The sequence below is a fragment of the Centruroides vittatus genome, unplaced genomic scaffold (genome assembly GCF_030686945.1).
Source record: "Centruroides vittatus isolate TY-2023 unplaced genomic scaffold, ASM3068694v2 contig_3077, whole genome shotgun sequence".
In the NCBI taxonomy this organism is placed as follows: Eukaryota; Metazoa; Arthropoda; class Arachnida; order Scorpiones; family Buthidae; genus Centruroides; species Centruroides vittatus.
In genome coordinates, this window is record NW_027121979.1 from 399876 (window position 1) to 425838 (window position 25963).

Genomic DNA, 25963 nt, shown 5'->3' on the forward strand with positions numbered 1-25963 from the left:
AAACATAAATACTCATATATACAGAAACCCCCCAATATTTTTTTGGATTTCTGGACATTTCAAGATCCCGAAACCAAAATGTAAAAATTTGGGAGACCATTTTTTTGACCGACTGCCATACTTTCCCTTCGTCATATATAATAGCCAGGAAAGTAAAATGTTAGATCAAATAAAATTTGTTAAACACTGACATTTAGTATTAAACCAGCATTCAACTTTAGTTTCTGAATATAACTTATGATTTATTTAACTGATATTATATAATAAAACATAAGAAACACCATTAAATTATTTCTTTTTAATTAAAAAAAAAAGGGTCTAACTTTAGAGCATTTAATTTACATTTCTTCAACTTATACTTAAAATGATTCATTTCTTCCAAATGAGGTGTCAGATGGCTGCACATTAATCTGAAATAAACATATTATTTGCATTAAAATAAATATTTAAAAAAGAATAATAATATTATAAAAAATATATTCAAGTATAGACTTAATAAAATAATAAAAGAAATTAGATAAAGTAAAAAGTTAATTGATGAACCAAAAATTTTTATTAAAATTGGACATTTCTTGCCATTTGTTAGCAATTTGAAATATTCAAAAAGTTCATTTTTGGACAATTTATTCTGAAATCTCTTTAAGAACAGCTCAGAAAAAATTTATATGAAATTCTGACAAGCTATGCGAATCACTAGTTAATCAATGTAATGTTTTAGACTAATAAAAACTGAATTTTATTCACATTTGAATCTATATCATATCAATGTTTTATCTTCATATACTTTAATATATTTGTAACTAATTATATATATTGAATTACTTATTTATCATAGTCCTAAATTTAATTCTTTTATGCATTTACCTAATATTTTCACATGTATATATGAAAATATTATATGTGAATAAACCTTTATATAAATATTATAACAATTATATTATGAAAAATATAAATGCAAAATAATTTATTTTATCTTTTGTAAAAATAAAAAAGACGTAGTCGCTTCCAAAACTTGGTCACTCACCATTAATTTCGTTTTCGTATTTTTACAAAAAATTTTTCATCCAGCGAAAATACTAAAGTTAAAAAGTTTTGAAATAATTTGCCACCAGAGGGATGAGGATAATCTACATTAAACAGCGTAACTTTTCACGTGGATACAGGGCCCCAGAACTCCCGACTGGAAGTCAAGGATGAACTCAAAGGCATTGTAAGGTCCCCAATTCCAATTTTTTACAAATTTTATATTTTTAATTGGATTATTTCTATGTTTTAAAGGAATTGTTTCCTGGGCGATCATGTAGCCTAAAAAGGAAGGTCCGATCGTCCAAATTTTTATTCTAGAACATTTTAACAAAATAAATGGTGATTGACCAAGTTTTGGAAGCGACTACAGCTTTTTTATTTTTACAGAAAATTTTTCATCCAGCGAAAATACTAAAAATATTTTATTTTTTTAAGATTACTCATAAAAAATTAAGACAATACTTTGGATATATATATATATATATACATACATATCTAATACTAAAATTATATTATTATATCTATACATACATACATACATACATACTCAAAAATTAAAAAAATACTTACTTAAAAGTCTCCAAAACCAAGTTAGGATATAAAAGAGGAATAGTGAGTGGGATTTGTATTGCAAGCAGCACTAGCCTAAATTGTCCACATGCAGTGTAATGTATTAATAAAATGGCAATATGATGAGAGTATCAAATCAAATCCACTTATGGTATTATTTTGTGTGTTGGTCAAGTGATTTTGGCATTTTTTTTTTTTTTGTGATGGTACATTTGGAAAACATGTTTACATCAAATTTTGCTATTTATTAAAATTAGGAAAATGGTAATTGAGACTAAAATGCAGACAATGATCAAGACAATGATGAGTGTTTTGTGCATTCCAAAAGAAATAAAAATCAGGTCAAATTTCTTCTCTGTTTGAATTTCTTTCTTTCTTTCCAGAAACTTAAATTACACTTGAACTGGAAATATCTTCAATAAGTGTTGGTTTTAAGTACAGGTACGTACTCCACTGAATTTTTGACAACTGATGGTCTAGCACCTCCTTTAATCTAGACAAAATTACAGGAGGGAATTTGAAATTCCTGCAGCCACCAGACTAGTTTACTGGGTGAACATAGATAGCAGTGTGTGTAAGGTGCACTTATTTACATTATTTACTCTGCATTTTGTGATGATACTGCAATTTTATGATATTTTTAGGTTTATTTGACTTAAATTTAACCCCAGTTATAGCTTCTAAGAGAAATGAGAGTCAGTGGTGACATCAAATGTAAACATCAGCCCATAGTAATTCAAGATAAAGTAGAACTGTTGAAAAAAAATTGACTGTGGTGTTTTTGTACATAAGCTGTGTGAAATCTATGGAATTGGTTCATTAACTGTTTATGATATAAAAAAGCAAAGAGATAAAAAAGCCAGTGTACAAATACAGTAGAGCATCGATTATCCGAATCAATTGGGGACTGGGGTTGTTTGGAAAATCAATTTTTCAGATAGCTGATTATATACGATAAAATACATTATTAATATAGTATATTAGTATATCCCATGTAATGAATATATTAGTATATCCCAATAATAGTATATTAATATATCCCACGTTGAAAGTTTTCTCCGTTGTGTGTTGCTTCACGTTGAATTTTCGTCAATGTTAAGCCTAACAAAAATTTTTATAATAATAATCATGGCTATTGTTTCGTTAAAAATTATTTCTTTATTTTGTACAAACAAAATAAATATATTAAAAACATAAAAACAAAAAAATTATACTTTAGAAGTTAATCTAGTATCAAAAACGTTCAATTCAGCATGACACACATCCTGACACAGTCAGACCGGAATGCTTTTGGTTAACTGATGTTTTGGTTGATTGGTGTTTGGATAATCGATGCTCTACTGTACCTGTATTTTGTTTGTTTATTTAATTTACATTTAATATTTACTTAAGTTTCTACAGGTCCATAGCACATTTTAGACATATGGAAGGTGTATAATTAGTGGATTAGAGGAGTGTTGATGAATTATCATTATCAGTTAGTCCATCAAAATGGTTAATCTGGCAAGGCTTTAGAATCAAGGGTGCCAGAAATTTGGTGGTGTACCTGTACTAGAAATTCTTTTCCTATTTCATAAGATAGCTTTTAAGAATGTTTGTTTTGACATGTCTATTGACTCCATATTCATTTCTTCAATGAGTTCTTTTTTCTGGCTTCAACTGGGTTAATACAGACACTAACTCCCTTTACACTCTGATTTCCCTGTCTTGATCTCTTAATCAAGAGATAATCAGAAAAGCAATCTGTCTCTTATTTATTCTGAAGCCTCATTCATGATAATTATCAATTTATTGCATAAAAATTGTATTTTTCTGCAACAAACTAATATATTGGTTAAAGGTTTTCATCAACATTCTGGATACCCTTCAACAAGATAAACATATGAAAATATTGCAAAAATTTGTGAAACTACTCTCAAAGATCATTGACATAATATTGAAGGCATTTCAGAATTCAATAGTGTATCTTGGAGTTCATGCCATCAAATTTTGACTAACAATCTCAACATGAAACATGCTATTGTAAAGTTGGTGCTCCATCTTCTTATGAATTACTTATTTATCTTATTTATTAATATAATTATACCAAGGGCTAGAAGAAACCCAATTACAGTAGAGAGTTGTTAATCTGAACCCCGGTTATCCAAACGATTTTCAGTCAGACTGTGTCGTGCTGAATCGAACGTTTTTGATACTAGATTTACTTCTAAAGTATAATTTTCATGTTTTTATATTCTTCAATATATTTATTTTGTTTGTACAAAATAAAGAAATAATTTTTAATGATACAATAGCCTCAATTATTATTATAAAAATTTTCGTTAGGCTTAAAATCGATGAAAATTCAACACGAAGCGACACGCAACAGAGAAAAATTTGAACATCGGACAGGTTAATATATTTTTTTGTACATAATTGGTTATCCGAACAAATCACTAATCCAACAACCCCAGTCCCCAACTGATTCGGATTAACGACTCTCTACTGTAATACCCAAACCTCCCTGCAAAATTTCATAAATTTTAAACCAAATACACAAAAATTATTAAGCTTCAAAGTGGGTGAACAAAATCTGCCCCACACACAAACATCTATACATACAGAAGAAACTCCTAACTTTTTTTTGCTTTTCTCAATGTCACATCAATGTTTGATGAAAAAAACCTGATGATGATTTCATCAGAAGCCAGTCAACTTTCTGACCTGTCAGTGTATCAACTTATGCTTTCTCAGGGTTAATAGTGACCCTTTAAGACACCTTTCTATTGACTTTTAGTCACCTCTGGGAAATTTGCACCTTTGAATACAATAAAGGACAGCTGATTTTAGTCAGTCATCACCCATTCTTTCAGTCAATCATTTTCCCACATTAGTCATTTTTCTCCGAAGTCCCACTAAAAAACGATAGATCAAGACTGTTGCATTCTTAATATTTTTGTTGTTTTATTTGTACTATATTTATGTAATTATTGATATTTATAATATATTTTATATAGTTTATAAAAACTGTGTACTTTTAATAAACTAATAAACTTTCTTCCAAATAAAAGAAAAGCATTGTGATTTTGAAATTTGAATTCATAAAAGAATGTAAATAAATCTATTTGCTGTCTTTAGAAAAATTTTGTGTGTATACTTCATATTTTGAAATTCTTAATTAGTAACAAAAATTGAATTATGTATTTCCAAAAATATAATTCATAATTTCATTTTTTAAAATATATGCAGAAAATCAAACTATTCTTTCTATAATAAATATTTTTTTTTTCTAAATTCCAAATATTACAGACTAGTAAAATATCAATTAATCTTAAAATTGCCAAATTATTTAAATATATTTTCAAATATTTCTTTACAATATATGTTGTTGAAGTTTATAATGTTTTAAAGGTTATGTAAAAGAAATTTTTCTCTAACAGATAATTAAGATTATATTCTAAATACTTACTGTTGAATGTTCTAACTGATGAGTAGTTTGTTTTGTAGCATTTACAAAAGCTTCTTTATTTCCAAATACTATAAATCCAAAGCCTTTAGACATTCCAGTTTCTGAATCCTAAATATAAAAATGTCTTTTTTATTCCTTTCAATAATTAGAATAAAAAAGTCAAATAAAATACTAAATATAAATCCCTTATTTTCTAAATATAGTTAGTAATTTAAATAAAAAATAAAATATATATATAGTATATATAGTTTAAATATGTTAGTTAAAATTATAATAATAATTTACTCACAAAAAACCCTGTAGTGACTGATATTGTATGTTACGCACCGGTTACGCGTTTTTTGTGAGTAACATTTTATTTTATACACCCGGTGTGCAGTTGTTTGTCAATAATAATAATAATTTTTTTATGTTTTTCTTTTTTATTAATTAATGTACAGTACTATTATAATGGTGACTAAATTACATTAAGTATTTTTCTTAAATTTAATACGGTTAAATACACCCTGGTAATACAAATTGAAGGACTCAAAAATTGGCACTTTGTATTAATAGGGTCTGCATTATACCATCAAATGGCAAAGCCAAATTTTCTCCAAGTTATTTACTTATATTTTATCATGTTTGGACATGTTTAAAATAAATAAATAAAAGTGGTGTTGCTCCAAACATACACTTTCTTGAGATATAGTAACTTAAAAAATCCAGTAACATTTAAAACTGTGTATGTGGTATGATCTGTTAAGATATTTCATTTAAAAACTATATATTTTTAATTATTATAAAATGGCAAAAAAGTGTAATTTTCAGAGTAGGGATAGGATTTATAAAAAATTGTAAATGCTAATAATGAGTAAAATCGTCATCAAGTCCAACCCCACACGAGATATGACATACAACTCCCTTATCTCCCCAACCTGTTGACCTTCAACCACCAAAATTTAACAGCCTCAACCCCCAATACACAAACTTCCCTGCAAAATTTCAGAAATTTTTGACAAAAAGCACAGGCGTTATTAAATTTCAAAGAGGGTGAATAAAATCATGCCCCCTACACACACAAACAAACAAACACATACATCCACACACAAAAAAATCCCAAAAGTTTTTGCATTTCTCAATGTTTCAGGATCCTGATTCCAACAATGTAAAAATCTTGGAGGGTTCATTTCTTGATCAATCACCATACTCTCCTTCTGTTATACAGGGTGAGTATTTTATCTCGAGACAGTGAAATAACTTAATTGGATCTCATTATTTTGGGAAAATGATATAGACAAAAGTTGTGGGGTTTCAAAGGGCCAATCAATTGGTGACCTTGACCTTCAAGGTCATTTGAGGGTCAAGTCTGTTTTTTTCAATGGGAACACACATTTTTGACCCGGCAATGGAAAGAGCGGGAAATTTCTCAACCAGATATACCTTTGACCTTATGGTCTGGGTCAAAGGTCAAGATTATTTTAAGGTTTAAATTATAAGCTGTTTCTAATGGGAAACCATACTTTTTATTACTGGAATAGGCAGGGAGGTAAAAGTTGCATTTACATGGAAAGAGTGGAAAATTTCACAATCAGCCATGACTTTGAGTACCCCAAATTTGACCTCTGAAAGTCATCTCAAGCATGATAATTTTAAGCATGGCTTAACAAATGCATCGAAGTGGAAGGGCATCATTTTGAGCGTGTTATAAAATTTTCCTTCGAAAGCAACATCGCAAGCAATGGTGAGAAGTAAAGTGGCTCACCGAAAACAAATACCGCAATAATGAGAGGCAAGGGGACTCACTGAATAAAAAGCACCTCAAAGGGAGCAGAAAACTACTACCTCCACATCGTTACTCCTGGTAACAATGTGGAGGTAAAATGTAGTGCTGTGTACCTGCTAAAAGTAGTGAATGCTGTTAAAGATCAAAGTCATAAGGTCTTGGAAAAATGTAACTTTTACCTCCCTGCCTATTCCAGTAATAAAAAGTATGGTTTCCCATTAGAAACAGCTTATAATTTAAACCTTAAAATAATCTTGACCTTTGACCCAGACCATAAGATCAAAGGTATATCCAGTTGTGAAATTTCCTGCTCTTTCCATTGCCGGGGTCAAACATGTGTGTTCCCATTGAAAAAAGACTTGACCCTAAATGACCTTGAAGGTCAAAGTCACATCCAAGGTCACCAATTGATTGGTCCTTTGAAGCCCTATAACTTTTTCCCAAAATAATGAAATCCAATTAAGTTATTTCATTGTCTCAAGATAGAAAACTCACCCTGTATATAACAGAGCCAGAAAAATAAACATCAGTGCTTGTTTTTTGACATCAGTTAGAATTGGTAGAATGATGATTAAAATTACTGTTCATAACAGCCTGACCTACCTGTAAAATTAATTCCAGGAGCAAAACATTCATAAAACTTTGAAATTTAAAAATACAGGTATCCCTTGCCAACACGGTTTTACTTAATGTGGGATTTCATTAACACATGAAATTAATTGTGGCAATTCCTTTTTATACATGGCAAAAAGCTTTAATTAATGTAGCTTTAACAGTTGTCTTTACTTAACATAGATATGTTTTTCTCAGCAAATAAGGTGTTAGTGAATTTGCTATTTTCATTTATTAAAATAAAAATATTGTTATTAACCAAAAATTTGTTTTAGCAGCTTGTGATTGTTCAGTTGAGTACCGAGGTACCACTGTATTTGATTACTGCGATTTTGATATACATAGTAGCATCTAGGGATTAATCAATCATCAAGTGATACCTGTATCTTACTTGCTCAGATTTCAATGAAAATAGTTTGTATATAAACATCACTAAGACCAATGTATTAATAATAAACTAAATGATCACCATAATTAATTGGGATACTTTTTGCTACTATTGATAATTAGGTACTAAGTAATTTGGTATTAGAGGTAGATGTTAGGTGCCATCTCTTATTGAAATTAATAATTATAATAATTTAATATTTATTAAACAATTTTAGAATAGTCTGGGGTGGGATTCAAATCCACAACTCCTGCTTACCATGTGGTGCATTGCCAGTTATGACACTCAGACCTCCGAACATTTAGTCCAAGTGGATGAATATACAGTGGAATGTCAGTATAATAAAATTGTGGGGACTATTGAAATATTTTCATTATACTAAAATATTTGGTATAACAGTTATATAGAAATACAGTAAAAAATGCAAGAAATAAAAATTATTTATAATAAAATAATCACTTACATTTTGAAGAAAAAAAGTTTTTAAAAATGTAACTTATTAGTATTTATATGGAATCAAATTTTGCATTTTCAGAATGTAAATTATATAAAATAACAATATAGTAGTACCAATTAGTTGAAATTCTGTCTCTGTAATCATTGTTATTTCTGTTTGAAGCCATTATTTTCTGCTAAAATGTAATTTTTATTTGTGTTGCTTGTTCAATCAAAGTTTTTCAATAAAATCCTATACTATGTCACAGCATTCCAGTAGGTCCTCAGGCACATCTTTTTGTTTAATTCCTTTTTGCATATTGTTTAATATTTTTTTAATTCTCTTTCAAAGAAAACTGCTTTTGCTTTTTTTGTTTTTCTCCATTTTTTCTTGTAAATTAAAAATAAATCTCTGTAGAGTAATAGCATTAAAACAAAACCATAACTAAGGATTAAAAGTAGTGTTGCCAGTTGAACTAGACCTTAAAATTAGTCACCAGACTGTTTGATATAATATTCATCATTTACTAAAAATGAATAATTCATGCATTTATAGATTTTGTTGTAATGAAACTGTTCTTTTGTAAAGGACAGAATTTTTAGCTGAGCTTTAGCATTGAGCTGAATAGGAAATTAGCAGGGAATTCAAGATAAATTTGTTATACCAAAAATTTTGTTAAACTGGCATTCATTATAACAACATTTCACTGGAATTATATATGTCTGAAGTGAAGAATCACTCAGAGTTCTGGGTGACGTAACTGGCAACGTACCACACCGTAAGCAGGAGTTGTGGGTTCAAATCCTGCTCCAGGCCAATTCTTTCCAGACTATTCTAAAATTATTTAAAATTATATAAAATTAGGGCCATGGCACATGCCCATAATCACAAATGGCATTTTATTGAATTTTGCATAATGTTTAAGCAAACAATCCAACACCTCTCATTTTTAAATCAGTTCCACTCTCAACAGATATTTCAATACATTATGATTCAATATTTTTGAATATTTGAATTTTTATTTAAATTGATGTTCCATCAAAGAAAGGGCAGCGTTCACCTGAAGCAGGACTCCAGAGGAACCCAAAAATGTTAGTGAAGTGAATTTTTTCTGACACCAGACTTTAGGTTTTGGGTGAGAATTACTATAGCAAGTACAGGGCATTCTTTTAGCAAATTAAAATTAATGAAGAATTATCTTCGGTCAAGTATGTGTGAAGAATGCTTAAATGCATTTGCTATATTAAGCAGCAGAAAGAAAATTGCCAAAAATTGTAATTTTTCTGAAATGATTGACATATTTAAATATCCAATTTTGTTTTTGCTAAATACATATTACGCAATATACATTTATTTCGAATCCTTTTATTTTTACCTTTGAAAAATATTTTAGGGCCACAAAGGGTTTCTTGCACCCAGTCCTCTTTATAGAGAAGGCCAGCTCTGCATGCTAGCTATTATTTTGTGTGTTTGTACTAATTTGTATTTTTTAATAAGACTATCTATGTCTTTTCTGATAGTCAGGCTGTCTTAAAGGCACTTAATTCCTGTCAGGTTATTTTATCATTTGTTTGCAAGTGCTGATTGCATCTCACTAAGCTATCCATAACAGAGTTATTCTGTTGTGGGTGTTAGGACATGAACATATTGCTGACAATGTAAATGCTGATTCATTAGCAAAACAGAGAACTTTACATCCCTTAGAGGAGTCTAAATTAGCATTTGGTATTTCCTATAATACTTTTTCTAGAGCTGACAAAGATAGGACAACTGCTTCCAATTATTCAAAATATTGAAGATATACTCCTGATTTAATGAAGAGCAAGGCATTTCTATCCAGCTTGCTCTCTGGACAAACTTAAAATTTCTTCCATTTTGATAGAATCACATTTGTCTTTTGGTTAGTATTATGATTAGTTTTGGTCACCTTCATAAAAATCTATGCCAACTGAAACTTTGCTCTTTGGCTTTTTGTAGCTGTTGCAGATCTACTGAGGAGATACCTTTACATCTCATTTGTGTGTGTGCAGATCTTTTCTCAGATAGATTCATCCATTTGGGTTCTCCTTTTTGAGCTCTAGTGACATCGGCTTTTCTTCATTGATCTACTGTCTGTTTTAGAGATTAGACTTCTGAAATAATTTCCTGTGGGGTGCAAATTTGACCTTTTAAACCAATACAACAAGGGATGGATAGTTTTCAGAAAATTTATTAATCTCATTAATACAAAGTGCCAATTTTTAGTCCCTTTTACTTTGTATTAACAAGGCTTATATTAAGAAACAATTTCAATAATTTTAAAATATCTCTTTTACTATAATTTTAGTTTTTAAATTTTGTATTAATATATTCTTATAAAATGTATTTTTTATGTTGCTATACAGTTAAGATTAAATTTAATAGAATTAATAGATTAATCTTATTAAGTAAATAAAATTTATTCTTGAAATGATATCTTTGCATATTATATATGTATGTACAGAAAAAATCATTTATGAATTGCACTTTTTATTTCAAAAAGTAAAGTAAATAATTAAAATGCAAATAAAAAGAAAATTAAAATAAACATAATTTTATGTTTAATATGTTTAATACATAACAAATAATTGAATGATAAAACTACATGGGATTGTTTGGTTTATTATTAATACATTGAGTTTTGTGATGTTTATGTGATAAAATAGCCAATAATCAATAAGAGGAAAAAAAATTCATACTCACAAAAATAACATGGGATGAATTTACATAGCCAAATTGAGAGAAATAGTCTTTCAATTCTCCTAAAAATAATAAAAAGAAACAAAAATAGTAAACAACAGAATGAATAATATATTTTTTTCTGAGACTACTGATAAAAGCTAAAAATTCTGTTACAATAACAATATAAAACCAATTTACAGTAGAACCTCACTTAACAAGTGACAAGGAGAGGGGAAGCCCCAGATTGTGCACATGCTCCATCAGTCTGTGTTTAGCACTCGTTATCATCTTACTATTCCTTGTGATCACATATTTTTCCAAACTTGTGTTCACACATATTATGTATAAACATCAACAACCGCAGTCCATTATATAATAAACACGTCAAATGATATGCCAAATGGGGTATGTAAAGGCTATAATTAAATAGTAGAAATTAATTAATTTGACTAGAGGTAGGCAGTTATGCTGCCATCTCATAATAAGTTTAATGACCAATTCCATATTAAATTTTAGAAAGAATTATAAATAATTAATTAAAAATTAATTATTTATAATTATTAAATCTAATACAAGACGGAAGCATAACTGCCTACCTCTAGTCAAATTTCAGTGGGTGATTGGTTAACGAATCTGTTCCAAAACATTGTTTGCTATCTGAACTGTTTGTTAACCGATTATCAATTTACCATAGGTTTTTATGGGAATTTGATTAATTCATTCTGGGACCCCAAAAAAATAAAAAAAATATACTTTCTTACTATGTTTATTTATATGTAATAGTAAAAATACATACATACACAGTCTTGCATTTTTATTAGTCATGTTTTTTCTGTTTGTGGGAGTTAAAGAATCTGTCCAGTGTCAATTGCTTTTCTCTCTTCTTCAGGATTTTTCAGAATTAATTAATAGCATTGTAACTAGAGATCCCTGAGCCTATTAACCTCAACCTGGTTTGGATGCCATTCTAAGACGTTGTTCTGACATCTTCCCACTTCTTTAAAAGATGTTTAATAGCAGATATCGATTTTAATCCTCTTTTTCAGGAGAAAGCATATCTCACTGAGTTTCTTGGTGTTCTTCATTTAAGAGTTCTTATATAATCTCTCTATGCACCGGAACTTGTAATAATAAAATAAACCCTTCTAACCTTTTTCCCCCGGTGTCGTTCTATTTTTAGAATCGTTCTATTTACAGACTCGCAAACGTTTTCACAGCCCCTCCTGGGCTCTTCTTCAGGCTTCGTCGAATAGGCCGTTAAGATTCGAATAAATATTCAATTAGAATTTTTTCGGAATATTAGCACGTGCAGCAGCTGGATATTTGTACTGCGCATGCTCGATGCTCCTCCCTTTAAACGCTGTTTTCTAGCACAACCTGCCATGCGCTCGATAGGATCATTTCCTCCTTATGATTAACGCAGGTACTACGTAATCCAGCCTTAAATATCTCCATGGCTTCTAGCCATTTCAATTGCTGTGGGTTATAGCTGGGTATAATGATTTTTGCCGCATGCAGGTCCGCCGTTATCTCCTCTTCCGACGCGTACGTCGCCAGGGCCGTAGTGTATCTACCGTGGTGTATGTCTGACTCGTGCTCCTTTAACCTCACTTTTAACGCACGTTTCGTGGAACCAATGTATGTTAATTGTCTATCGCACCTGTGATCTTCTAGTGGTATCATATATACTCCCGGAAGCCTTTCGGGGTTTGGTGGGTCTTTGCCGTTGCTTAATATTCTGAAGAGAGTCTGACATCTTCTGTACACGATGTTAATTCCTTGTCGGTTGGCCACGGTTTTGTAAATGGATTTCAGCACTGGATTGTATGTGATAGATATCCTTTCATTTTCTTCCTGTCTGATATTCAATGGTTGTGCTGTCTGATTATTTTCCTTTTGGGACTTCTCATGTCTTCTAGACAACTTTTCAATGAGAGCTTTGCTGTATCCATGGCTTATAGCAATATTTTGGATATGATTGAGCTCCGTTTCGAGCGCTTTTTTTGTAGAGGAGTGCGTATGAGCCCTTCTCACTAATGCTCGGAAGGCAGCTATTTTGTATTGAAACGGATCATATGAATTTCTAGGAATATATGTGTGGAACGTGCTAGGCTTTCGGTATACTGATGTAAGTATATTAGCTCCTTCAAAGTTGATATCAATATCCAAGAAGTGCACCCTCGATGAGTCGTGCTGCTCCACCTCTAATGTTAGCCCGTACGGATTACTGTTTATGGCTTCGAGGAATAATTTTATGTCCGGTTCTACTTTCCAAAATATAATAATGTCATCAATGTAACGTTTGTACAACAAGATGCTGGGCAAGAATCGCGGTAGGATATTGTTTTCCAATCTCCTAATTACCATTTCGCACAAATCACCCGAGAGCGGGCTGCCCATCGGGACTCCTTTGCCTTGCATGTACGTGATCCCTTTAAATTGGAAAAGAGAGCCATAGCATAACAAATGGGCTAGTTCGAGAATATGTTGGTGCATTGTGTTGTCCTCAACTATCGAAAACAGAAAGTCCCTTAGTTCGCAAAAACAAGGTGGTAGTTCTATCGACGGAAACAACGATCTGAAGTCTAAGACCGTAGCACAAGCTGGTTTTGCTATCTTCTTCAATTTTTCTACAAGTTCTGCTGGGTTGTTTATATTGAATTGGTATCCTTCCAGGTGCGGGATGAGCAATTTATGAGTAAAAGATTCTAGAATACGTGTGGGGGCCTTAGTCTTGTCCACCACTGGTCTGAGTTGCTGTGCTTTTTTGTGTGTTTTTGCGAATGCAAATAACCGCGGTATCTCTGGAGCATCAACTATTATATTTCCCATTTTCATTCTCTTGGCCAGGCTTGTGTTCGCAAAACGTTTGACCCGCGATTGTAATTTATCTATATAAACCCCTTGCACTTCCGTACATCGAGTCATGCTAATGTATTCTTCTAAGCCTTTTTCATACGTATCCCGCTTCATCACTACTAACAGTTTATCCTTGTCGGCTCTAGCCATAGTGATGTTGTTGCGTTTTATCCATCTTATGGTTCGCCTTAGTTGTTCTTGGAAGTGATAAACCTCTTTCGTTTCTTTGGATTTTCTTATTTTAAAAGCCGCCATCCATCTATAGTACTCTTTTTGGTTCTCCGTGAGCCCTTTCAAGAGAATCTCTAAGTCCGGGATGTAAGATAAGGCTGCTCGGTTCATTGGAGGTTTAGGCGCATATGAAGGTCCAAATGATAACACATGCTTGGCAAAGTCAGGAACCTGAATATCGTCCCAAATCACAAATGGACATTTATTAATTTTTGCTTCAACGGGAATCTGAAACTTGAATATCCAGTTTATCTTCCTATCGTATTTTTGTCTCAGATTACTGCTCAATCTTTGCTGGATTTTGGATAATTTGGCATTTTCGACAGTCAAGGATCTTGGGTTTTGTGCAAATAACGCATCTTCGGTTGCTATAAGCCTTGCCAGGTAGGAATATAGTGATTTTCTAGTGCTTTTAATGGCCCTATTTAAGCACATCCATCGTACTTTATTGAGGAGTTGTTCATTTCCGGGTGGAAGATGTATACAATAAATGGACATGGGAAACACCCCAAAAAAGCTTAGAAGAATACATTAGCATGACTCGATGTACGGAAGTGCAAGGGGTTTATATAAATAAATTACAATCGCGGGTCAAACGTTTTGCGAACACAAGCCTGGCCAAGAGAATGAAAATGGGAAATATAATAGTTGATGCTCCAGAGATACCGCGGTTATTTGCATTCGCAAAAACACACAAAAAAGCACAGCAACTCAGACCAGTGGTGGACAAGACTAAGGCCCCCACACGTATTCTAGAATCTTTTACTCATAAATTGCTCATCCCGCACCTGGAAGGATACCAATTCAATATAAACAACCCAGCAGAACTTGTAGAAAAATTGAAGAAGATAGCAAAACCAGCTTGTGCTACGGTCTTAGACTTCAGATCGTTGTTTCCGTCGATAGAACTACCACCTTGTTTTTGCGAACTAAGGGACTTTCTGTTTTCGATAGTTGAGGACAACACAATGCACCAACATATTCTCGAACTAGCCCATTTGTTATGCTATGGCTCTCTTTTCCAATTTAAAGGGATCACGTACATGCAAGGCAAAGGAGTCCCGATGGGCAGCCCGCTCTCGGGTGATTTGTGCGAAATGGTAATTAGGAGATTGGAAAACAATATCCTACCGCGATTCTTGCCCAGCATCTTGTTGTACAAACGTTACATTGATGACATTATTATATTTTGGAAAGTAGAACCGAACATAAAATTATTCCTCGAAGCCATAAACAGTAATCCGTACGGGCTAACATTAGAGGTGGAGCAGCACGACTCATCGAGGGTGCACTTCTTGGATATTGATATCAACTTTGAAGGAGCTAATATACTTACATCAGTATACCGAAAGCCTAGCACGTTCCACACATATATTCCTAGAAATTCATATGATCCGTTTCAATACAAAATAGCTGCCTTCTGAGCATTAGTGAGAAGGGCTCATACGCACTCCTCTACAAAAAAAGCGCTCGAAACGGAGCTCAATCATATCCAAAATATTGCTATAAGCCATGGATACAGCAAAGCTCTCATTGAAAAGTTGTCTAGAAGACATGAGAAGTCCCAAAAGGAAAATAATCAGACAGCACAACCATTGAATATCAGACAGGAAGAAAATGAAAGGATATCTGTCACATACAATCCAGTGCTGAAATCCATTTACAAAACCGTGGCCAACCGACAAGGAATTAACATCGTGTACAGAAGATGTCAGACTCTCTTCAGAATATTAAGCAACGGCAAAGACCCACCAAACCCCGAAAGGCTTCCGGGAGTATATATGATACCACTAGAAGATCACAGGTGCGATAGACAATTAACATACATTGGTTCCACGAAACGTGCGTTAAAAGTGAGGTTAAAGGAGCACGAGTCAGACATACACCACGGTAGATACACTACGGCCCTGGCGACGTACGCGTCGGAAGAGGAGATAACGGCGGACCTGCATGCGGCAAAAATCATTATACCCAGCTATAACCCACAGCAATTGAAATGGCTAGAAGCCATGGAGATATTTAAGGCTGGATTACGTAGTACCTGCGTTAATCATAAGGAGGAAATGATCCTATCGAGCGCATGGCAGGTTGTGCTAGAAAACAGCGTTTAAAGGGAGGAGCATCGAGCATGCGCAGTACAAATATCCAGCTGCTGCACGTGCTAATATTCCGAAAAAATTCTAATTGAATATTTATTCGAATCTTAACGGCCTATTCGACGAAGCCTGAAGAAGAGCCCAGGAGGGGCTGTGAAAATGTTTGCGAGTCTGTAAATAGAACGATTCTAAAAATAGAACGACACCGGGGGAAAAAGGTTAGAAGGGTTTATTTTATTAAGAGTTCTTGGCGTTCTGTCATCAGATCAGTTTCAGGTTTCATCATTATGAGCTCTTCAATGTTCTTTATTTCTCAGATGTGATTTTTGTTACTCCTTTAGCTGCTTGAATCATCTTGATTATACTGTATCTTTCTTAGATAAGATTGAACTTTGGCCTACTGTAAACCTGCTCAAGCCATACTGCCCAGCAACATCAGACATCTTCTGCACACTCTATACCATGCTACACTCTCACCTTTTGGAAATAAAAACCCATGCAATTCTTAACGAATGCCCAACTGACAGTCTCACAAATACTATAAAAGAATTGTTTCCATCAGAAAAATAAAAAGGCTGGAATTACAAGGGAGAGTCTCAAAGTTCGGAGAATACTATACGATCAGTATATACCAAGTTGGGCATCAATGTCGATGTCTCCCGTGGTCCGAAAAGTCTTAAATTGTTGCCTGAAGACAAGGGAAGACCAATCAGTATTCATTATTTTACATCACTTTTTCTTGTGTTTGTTCTGTGAGGTGTTCATTGTCCGAACATAAAAATCTTTGACAAAAGTGTTCTTTATCTGATTTGTTCGTTAACCAATCACTCACTGTAATTAATTTCTAATATTTAATTGTAGCCTTTACATAGCCCAAGAATTTGGCATATTGTTTGGCATGTTTATCAGACATATTAGTGAGGTTGAGGCTGAAGTTTTAAATGCGAAAACGTCTATGTCGGACGTTCAGCATTGCTTTCCTGTAAGCCTAGAAGTTTGACAATGGCATTTGGAAAGTCAGTGGAATCATGCTCGACATTCCAAATGCCATTGTCAAACTTCTAGGCTTACAGGAAAGTGGCTCCGAACATCTGATGTACACGTTTTAGCGTTTAAAACTTCGGCCTCAACCTCGCTATTATCTGTAATTTTTTTTGTTTTCTGCAAATTGAATTCACATTTCAGGTTGGTTCATTCCATGCTAGAAAAGATGATGATGATTCATGCTCCTTAACAATGTATATTGTATAATTTTCTTTTGATAAACGTTATGCATAAAATATTTGAGTATTTTTTTTTGGCATGGAACGCATTATCATATTTTACATTAATTTATATGGGAAAAATTGATTTGCTTAACGAGTGTTTCACATTACAAGTAAGCTTCTAGAACGAATTACGCTCATTAAGTGAGGTTCCACTGTATTCAATTCACAAAAAATATGAAAGTTGTATCACATGCAACAGTTTTGATTTTCATTACTTATAAAACCTATTAAATCACATTATAAAACAGATAAAACTGAACATAACAATTACAATAAATATATTTTATCATAAATTTAATTATTATTATTTTAATTGAAAAGTTATCATCATTTCAATTCTCTTACTAGATGCTTAATTTTGTATAAAATACTTCAATATATGATACACATATGAAAATCCTAATGATAATATTCTAATTTAAAATAATTTATTATATATAAAATCTATGATAAATTTATATATACAGTAGAGACTCGTAAATCGGAACCCCGGTAATCGGAATCGCCGGTAATCGGCACGATTTTCAGTCGGACTGTGTCGTGCTGAATCGAACGTTTTTGATACTAAATTTACTTCTAGAGTATAATTTTCATGTTTTTATATTCTTCAATATATTTATTTTGTTTATACAAAATGCAGAAATAATTTTTAACGATACGATAGCCTCGATTATAATTATAAAAATTTTCGTTAGGCTTAAAATCGACGAAAATTCAACACGAAGCGACATGCAACGGAGAAAAATTTGAACATCGGACAGGTTAATATATTTTTTCGTACATAATCCGTAATCGGAACAAATCCCTAATCTGAACAACCCCAGTCCCCAATTGATTCCGATTTTCGGTTCACTACTGTATATATATATATATATATATACAACTGTTTACCTATATTTTACCTTTGTTTATAATCCAATTGAGAATTTCTATTTATAATACAGTAAAGACCTACCATAAATGAACTGGCCACATGTGATTTCATAGGTTTATAATAACAATCCAGTAAGGAAACAAAATACATTAAAAAAAATTATTAATTGTATGCTAAATTTACACCATTTTTAACATGCATAAACTCCCACAGTTCACATAGGGTGCATTTACTTTTTGCTAGCTTCCAAGCTCGCCAAGCTGACACCTAGCGCTGCCTGACGTCATACTAGCATGCTCATAAAAGTATACACAGTAATGACGGCTTCTGGATTAGTATCAGTAGCTGTAGCTATAATTTCACAACTGCAGTCGCTAGATTCGGAGTCTGAAGACGATGATCTGCTGTTAGAATGTGGTATGTCTGCAGTTGAAGCTGAGGTGAATTCATTTAGTGGTGAGAACAGCAATCAGTCGAGAAGGTGAAAGGGTGAGTACACCATGCCAAGATACCAATCAAAGGATTTTCAGGAACATTTTCGATTAAATAGAACAACTGTGGATATTTTAATGTCAAAATTAGCACCCTTACTTAATAACAAACAGAATTCAAGATGATGTCCATCAACGGTAGAGGAAAAAAATACAGGTATACCTCGAGTTACGTCGTTCCCGATTATACGTCGTTTGTCAAAAAAGTATATGGAAAAATAAAAATCAAGTTTAAGTCAGTTTATTCGACTTTAAATCCGTCCGTCACAAACACTGAAGTCGTAATATCACTAGAAAAGCGTTAAAAGCATATAAAATCATATTAAAATATGTACATTTACAGTAAAAGTTAATATAATCATCATAAATCCTAGAGAACAAAACATGAAAACATCTGCGTTTCTGTGTTGTCGTCTTATTTAGCGGTCTTTAAGTGCTCATTATTGGCGTATAGTTATGACTTACGTCGTAACTAACAAGTAAATTCGACTTACGTCGCCTCTCCTGGAACCAATTACCGACATAAGACGAGGTATACCTGTATTGTTCAGTCTCTACTTGTTATTGAATCAAGCTCCATTCAGGTAAAGTACAGATCTATATCATTAATTGAGATTCATGTTAATAATATGGTTAAAATTAACAAAATATATATATTTTTTTGAATTAAAAGAAAACTATAAAGAATTTTTAAACGAAACTTTGGTACTTTGAAACTGTAAGCATAATTTTTTTGTACTGTAAAACAGAATTTAACAACTTTTAACATCACAAATTTTGTAAATTCTTGATGTTTTTGTGTCAATTAAATATAACCATACCAAATTTTCATATTTTAAAGGTAAATTAATACATACAGAAGCTAAAAATGATCCAAGATTACATACTCTGTTTGCATAAAATTACAGTTTGTCCCAAAAATATAGATATTTTTAATATATAAAAACATACATTAAGCATTTCTTAACAATGCAAGTGGTTATTCATTTATTTATAGCACAGTACAATGTTATATAATTGTTTTTACAATATTTGACAGTTTCATAAAGTATTAAACACAAAACACTTATTTTGTGATGTCACAAAAATATAGATAAGTTTAAACTTTGAGCAATAGTTCATAACATAAATTAATGAAATTTGTTTTACTATGAAATAGAACTGCTGGGATTGTCCTGTTGGAAAATCCAATCAGGTCTTCTTAATTTCTTCTCCAATAGGTAATAAATTACTTTTTTAGGACTTCTTGATAATTTTTAGATGTTTGTCCATTGTTCTTGATAGTTTTTAGATGTTAATTTCCATATTGATGCAACTTCTTCCATACTAAACTCTTTTCCATGTGGAATTTTGGAAAGTTTTGATTCAGTATTTAAATTACTACTTGATAACAAAGTAAAAGTGTTATGTGATGTCATTTATTTTTATAATTATAAGTTTCTTATGCTTCAAATTTTGCATTTGTTTTATTATCTATATTTTTGGTAAGCCAAAAATAAATTTTTGTTGTTAAATTATTAATATAATGATTAATTTTGAAATTTTCAAAAATCAGTGTAAAATAATTTCCATATACAAATGAAATCATTTACATTTCTCTTAAATTCTTCTGAACAATTCTGAAAAACAGTAAAATGTTGATGATATATACTTTTGGACATGCTATAATAATTATTTGCAATTGTTCAATACTAACAATAAGTTACTTTAAATTATATTTAAAAATTCTTTATAGTTTTCATTAAATTCAAAAAAATAGTGTGGCTATAATTAATTAACAGACTGTATAATGCAATTAGTGTAGTACATTATATACAAATTATATACATATATTTATATATATACATACAATGCTATATAGCAACTTAATATGCTTAGCTGTGGATCGATTTAACATATGCAGACGAACAGCTTGGAAAATACTGCATGAATTTTCCTCAGCACTTTTGGACTTGAATAAAAGAGAGGGTATACTTTCTTGGCCAAACCAAGAACAGGCATTTAAAACAAGCCAATATTACACAAAAAAGTTTGGTTTTCCTGGAGTAATTGAAGTTGTGGATGGAAAACATATGGCTATTAAAGCCCCCAGGAATGACCATTTGTCCTATTATAATAGGAAACAATTTTATTCAATTATCCTACAGGCTATATGCAACGAGAAGTTGCTCTTCACAGATTGTTACATAGGAGAGGCAAGATCGGTTTACGATGCCTGTGTCTATCGTCGATCCACATTATCCAAGAGAATTGACGAAGGTGTAGGATTTCCAGTAGACACTCACCTCCTCGGTGATGCAACCTATCCTTTAAACAAATATTTGTTAACACCATACAGAGACAATGGCCATTTAACCGAAATTCAATTATATTTCAACACCCAACTTTCCAAACGTAGAAGCTCAATTGAAAGAGCATTTGGGTTGTTTGTCAGTCAGTTTAGACACTTCAAACTTCTTGATATGCATCGATTGGACTTAATAGTGATGCTAATTATGGCAGGATGCATTCTCCACAACTTTTGTATCTTAGAAGGAGATGAAACCAATATTGAAGAGGAAAGGTTAGTTGGAGTGCCAGAAGTAATTGAAAATGTCCAAGCAAGAAGAGATGCACAAAATAAGCATAGTGATTTGGCAAACATTCTTTTTGCAAGGTGAAGACAGCATTAATAACATTAAAAAAATGCTAAAAATGTATTAAAATAATGAATTCATTATTTTATGTTGCTTCTTGTGTTTGTTATGTGAGGTGTTCGTTGTCCGAACAAAAAATCTTTCGTGAAAGTGTTCGTTATCCGATCACTCACTGTATAACTTTTTGTATGTATATGTATTATATAACTCTGTAATGTAACTTTTTGTATGTATATATACCATATATTAAGTAATTAAGGTGAAATACATCCAAATGTTTATGAAATAAAGATTACATCAAAAATATTAAAAACAAGTTTTTATATATTTTTGAGGTAATCTTTATTTCATAAATGTTTCAATACAATAAAACGTTTGTTTTCAATAAAAAAAGAACTTTATTATAATTTTTCTAATATTTTATTTAATATTTCATGGAGCTTTTCACGCTCTTTTTTTCTTTCCTCCCTCCTTTCCTGTACTTCTCTTATGTCATTTAAGACTTTCACCAATTCACTGCTCTCTCTTTTTCTTTTATGAGAACTGATTGCAGATGCAGATGAAGAGGGCACAGGAGATTGAGTTGATGTGCACACCATGGGAGATGGGGATGATGTGCACACCACAGGAGATGGGGATGACGTGGGAGTGAAGATGAGAAGACCCAAGTGAACTTGAGTGTGGATTCACTCTCACTCCATCTGTATTGCTACAAGTATCTCTGGACATCTCCCAATGGCATTATCCATCAAAGAATAAAATTCCCAGTGCTTTTAGTTGTTACCGGATTGAGAATTGTGGAGTTTTATATTTTTAAATGTTTTTTCAGTCCCTGCCATTTGGTGTCAACCTGGGCTGGAGTGACCGAAAATCCCTCTTCGTTTAATTTGCTTGCAATCATTCTCCATATCTATAATATTAAAGAAGGTTGTTAGAAATTATTTATGAAAGGTTCATAGGTACAATGTTAATTTGGCAGGCAGTACAACCTGAATATTGGTATACTGAGGTACAGTAGAGAGTCGTAAATCGGCACCCTGGTAATCGGAATGGCCGGTAATCGGCACGATTTTCAGTTGGACTGTGTCGTGCTGAATCGAATGTTTTTGATACTAAATTTACTTCTAAAGTATAATTTTCATGTTTTTATATTCTTCAATATATTTATTTTGTTTGTACAAAATGAAGAAATAATTTTTAACGATACGATAGCCTCGATTATTATTATAAAAATTTCCGTTAGGCTTAAAATCGACGAAAATTCAACACGAAGCGACACGCAACAGAGGAAAAATTCAACACGAAGCGACACGCAAAGGAAAAAAATTTGAACATCGGACAGGTTAATATATTTTTTCGTACATAGACCATAATCGGAACAAATCCCTAATCTGAACAACCCCAGTCCCCAATTGATTCCGATTTTCGGTTCTCTACTGTAATTCAAATTTCTCACTATGTTCAATTATATAATAAAATCAATTGAATGGTCCTAGCTTTGGGCCACTGGAAGCCACAGGGTTCCTCTATAATAAAAGATAGAAAATATTTAGCATATGAAACACTTATAACAGGTTAAAAATTCTAAAATTTTTTAACAATTAGCACTAATTACATCGTAATCTTAGTTTATCGGTTTATCCTTTCAATGATTTCATTTGAAATCAAAATTTGACTTACCAGCAGGGATACTCGGTCCAACTGAAGCAGTGGAAATAGTATTCAAGGCCAATTCTCTGGCATAATTTACATCTGTAATGAAGTTAATCAAATTCCTCTGTTGTCGAAATAGGATTTATGATATAAAGTTATACACTTTTAGGAATCCGTTTTTACTTACCTCCCATCATCTGACGACAAACATCTTCATTAACACGAAGTTTTACTTCTTTTCCATCCGGTAAAGTAACAGTCACATTGTTTATGGATGCCACCATCTTTGAACGAACTCCAAGCTCGTTGTAAATTCTCCAAGCATGCCAAGAGTGCTAGGAATGCTAGCAATGACGTCAGGGGTGCAAAAAGTAAATGCCATGCTCATTGGTAGCTAACAAAAAGTATACAGGCTGAGCACGCTAGGGGTGAGATCGAAGCTAAAAGTATATGCACCCATAGTCATACTCATTCTTGTCCCAAGAAAGTGTTACTGTGAACCATTTCTTTATTTTGCACTAAACACTGGAACTCACACCAGTTTTTTTTTGTCTGCAGTAATCACTTAGGGTGTACTATAGATTACTATCTATGGAATTTTGGGTCTTTGAGTATTTATCTGAACTGAGGCAATCGAGACGAGTTCAATGGTACCTTACTTTTGAGCCGGAGGCAAAAAATAAGAAAGTTATCATACTTTTTTCGGCGATTGCGCAATGATCAGGAGTTGCGTCACTCTCTCCGCTAAGCCTATCGCGTGTTTAACAGGCAATCTGGCAAGTCGGCCATATATACCTTCAACAGTGGTAGATGTTGATCGATGAGCACACTGATCGTCTACAGTTCGAGTTAAGTCCTTTCGCACATCCTCACTAGTTGATCTCGGGGGCTACGGCCCCTCAGTCTCGCTATCGCTCGCAGTTGGCTAGTACTACGAGCTGACCACACTATCGCGATTGGGAGTCGCAATGCTTGAACAAAAGGAAAGAAAGGAACTGGCGTTCAACTGTTTGTGCTCCCGACGGACTCCCCCGCGAGGGGAGCTGCTGGCAGGCTGCTGATTGTTTAACGTCACTAGTTATTGATTCACGGTAGTTCTTGAACAAAAGAAAAAAAAGGAAGTGGCATTTCGACTGTTCGTGCAATTTCTTGCCTTTCAGTGTGTTTTTTTTTTAAATTTGTTTGCAGACTACCGCGAGATGGCAGCACTAGCAACTACGGTGCCGTCTTTATGAAAGCATTTAAAAAGTATAACTTAAAAAACTATGATAACTTTCTTATTTTTTGTCTCCAGTCCAAAAGTAGGGTATCGTTGAACTCGTCTTGGTCCCCTCAGTTCAGATATATACTCAAAGTCCCGAAATTCCAAAGATAGTAATCTACAGTATCCCCCTCACTTATACATGTCATGTCCATATATTAGCATAAATAAAACAAAGAGAAACACTAATTATTTTGCAAACTTGACTCCAAAATAATAAAGGTAATTCCTTAATGAGCCTGATAGATGATGATAGTTGCGAATAAATCAAAGAAAAGCTTTATAAAGGCCAAAGCAGAGAAAATATTTATATATATATACTATTACGATTTTAAAAGGATCCAATAATTGATAGACCACCTAATATTAAAAACAGTTGTTTTTGTTTTACGAACGTAAACTACGACATTACCTCATATATGTATTAAAATCAAAAATAAATGATTCAATTATTCTTATCAGAAACATTTCGTTTGATGAATATAGCTTTAATAAATGTAACTTACGTCTCCCAATGGTCCATGGTAAATTACTAACGAATACTTTATACGCTGCTCTCTGTGCCATTTTCTGTATAAAATAATCAGTTATTAATGTACGAATACGAAATAAATTTTAAAATATTTAGATTAAATATAGTTATTATATATTAATAATATTAATAATATATATATATATATATATATATATATACTCGTTTAAACTCACGTGTTACTACACTGCGGATACACTTAAATATAAGTTAGTGTTGCCAACTCTTCTAAAAATTATTTTTATCCTCTATACATAAATTTTATATTTAATATAAAAATATAAATACCAGTCTATAATGCATAAGTATCATACAATCAAGTCTGAAAAATAAATTTAATCGTTCGTTCCATAGTTGAAGCAAAACATAAACAAAATAAACGCCGGAAAATTTACGTGAATTTTTCCAGACAAATAAGAACAAATAATACCCTATAGCAGGGCTGTCCAACTGGCGGCCCGCGGCCTGTATACGGCCCGCCAAATTATTTTTACGGCCCGCGAGTACATTTTACTATGAATAAATTTATGTTACTCAATTATGGGTGTACTATAGATTACTCCCTATGGAATTTCAGGACTTTGATTATATATTTGAACTCCGGGGACCGAGACGAGTTCAACGGTACCCTATTTTTGGACCGGAGACGAAAAATAAAAAAGTTATCACACTTTTTAAGTTACCATACTTTTTTAATGCTCTCATGCTGACGGCACCGTAGTTGCTAGTACTGTCCATCTTGCGGTAAAGTCTGCAAACCGTGACGTCGGACTACGGTCATCTCCCGGAACGTTAAACACGCGATACGAGAGCGGAGAGAGCGACGCGACATCCGATCATCGCGCGATTGCCATTTCGGTTAATGTTACTTATGGCAGCGAACATGGCGGCCCGACTGACCTCTCGTATGGGCGCCACCACACGCCGCCATGTGCTAAACTAGTGATCGATTCACGGTAGTTCTTGAACAAAGTAAAAAAGGGGGAAAACGTCTACTAAAGGCAATTTTAACGGCAAGCCACGCGACTCCCGATCGCGATAGCGAGGCCGACTTAGCGACTCGCTATCATCGCGCGATCGCCGGAAAAAAGTATGATAACTTATTTATTTTTTGTCT

At 32.7% G+C, this 25963-nt stretch overlaps 1 protein-coding gene across 1 annotated transcript; it reads right to left on the minus strand.

Moving 5' to 3' along the window:
* Positions 1 to 283: 283 nt before the first annotated feature.
* LOC136973043 (SRA stem-loop-interacting RNA-binding protein, mitochondrial-like) lies at positions 284 to 25074 on the minus strand. Its single transcript, XM_067267730.1, has 5 exons — positions 25023 to 25074; positions 24821 to 24884; positions 10967 to 11025; positions 5045 to 5152; positions 284 to 410 (listed from the first exon to the last, which is right to left on the minus strand). The coding sequence occupies exons 2-5, from the start codon at positions 24879 to 24881 to the stop codon at positions 360 to 362; spliced, it is 279 nt and encodes a 92-aa protein (XP_067123831.1). The 5' UTR covers positions 24882 to 24884; positions 25023 to 25074; the 3' UTR covers positions 284 to 359.
* Positions 25075 to 25963: the final 889 nt, after the last annotated feature.

Excerpts from the sequence above, each read along its gene's own strand:
- LOC136973043 (XM_067267730.1), bottom strand. The coding sequence starts at position 24,881 with ATGGCACAGAGAGCAGCGTATAAAGTATTCGTTAGTAATTTACCATGG. Across the intron at positions 5,153-10,966 it reads ATTCATCCCATGTTATTTTT|GATTCAGAAACTGGAATGTC; the intron begins GTGAGTATGAAT and ends TTTTATATTTAG. Across the intron at positions 411-5,044 it reads ATCAGTTAGAACATTCAACA|ATTAATGTGCAGCCATCTGA; the intron begins GTAAGTATTTAG and ends TGTTTATTTCAG.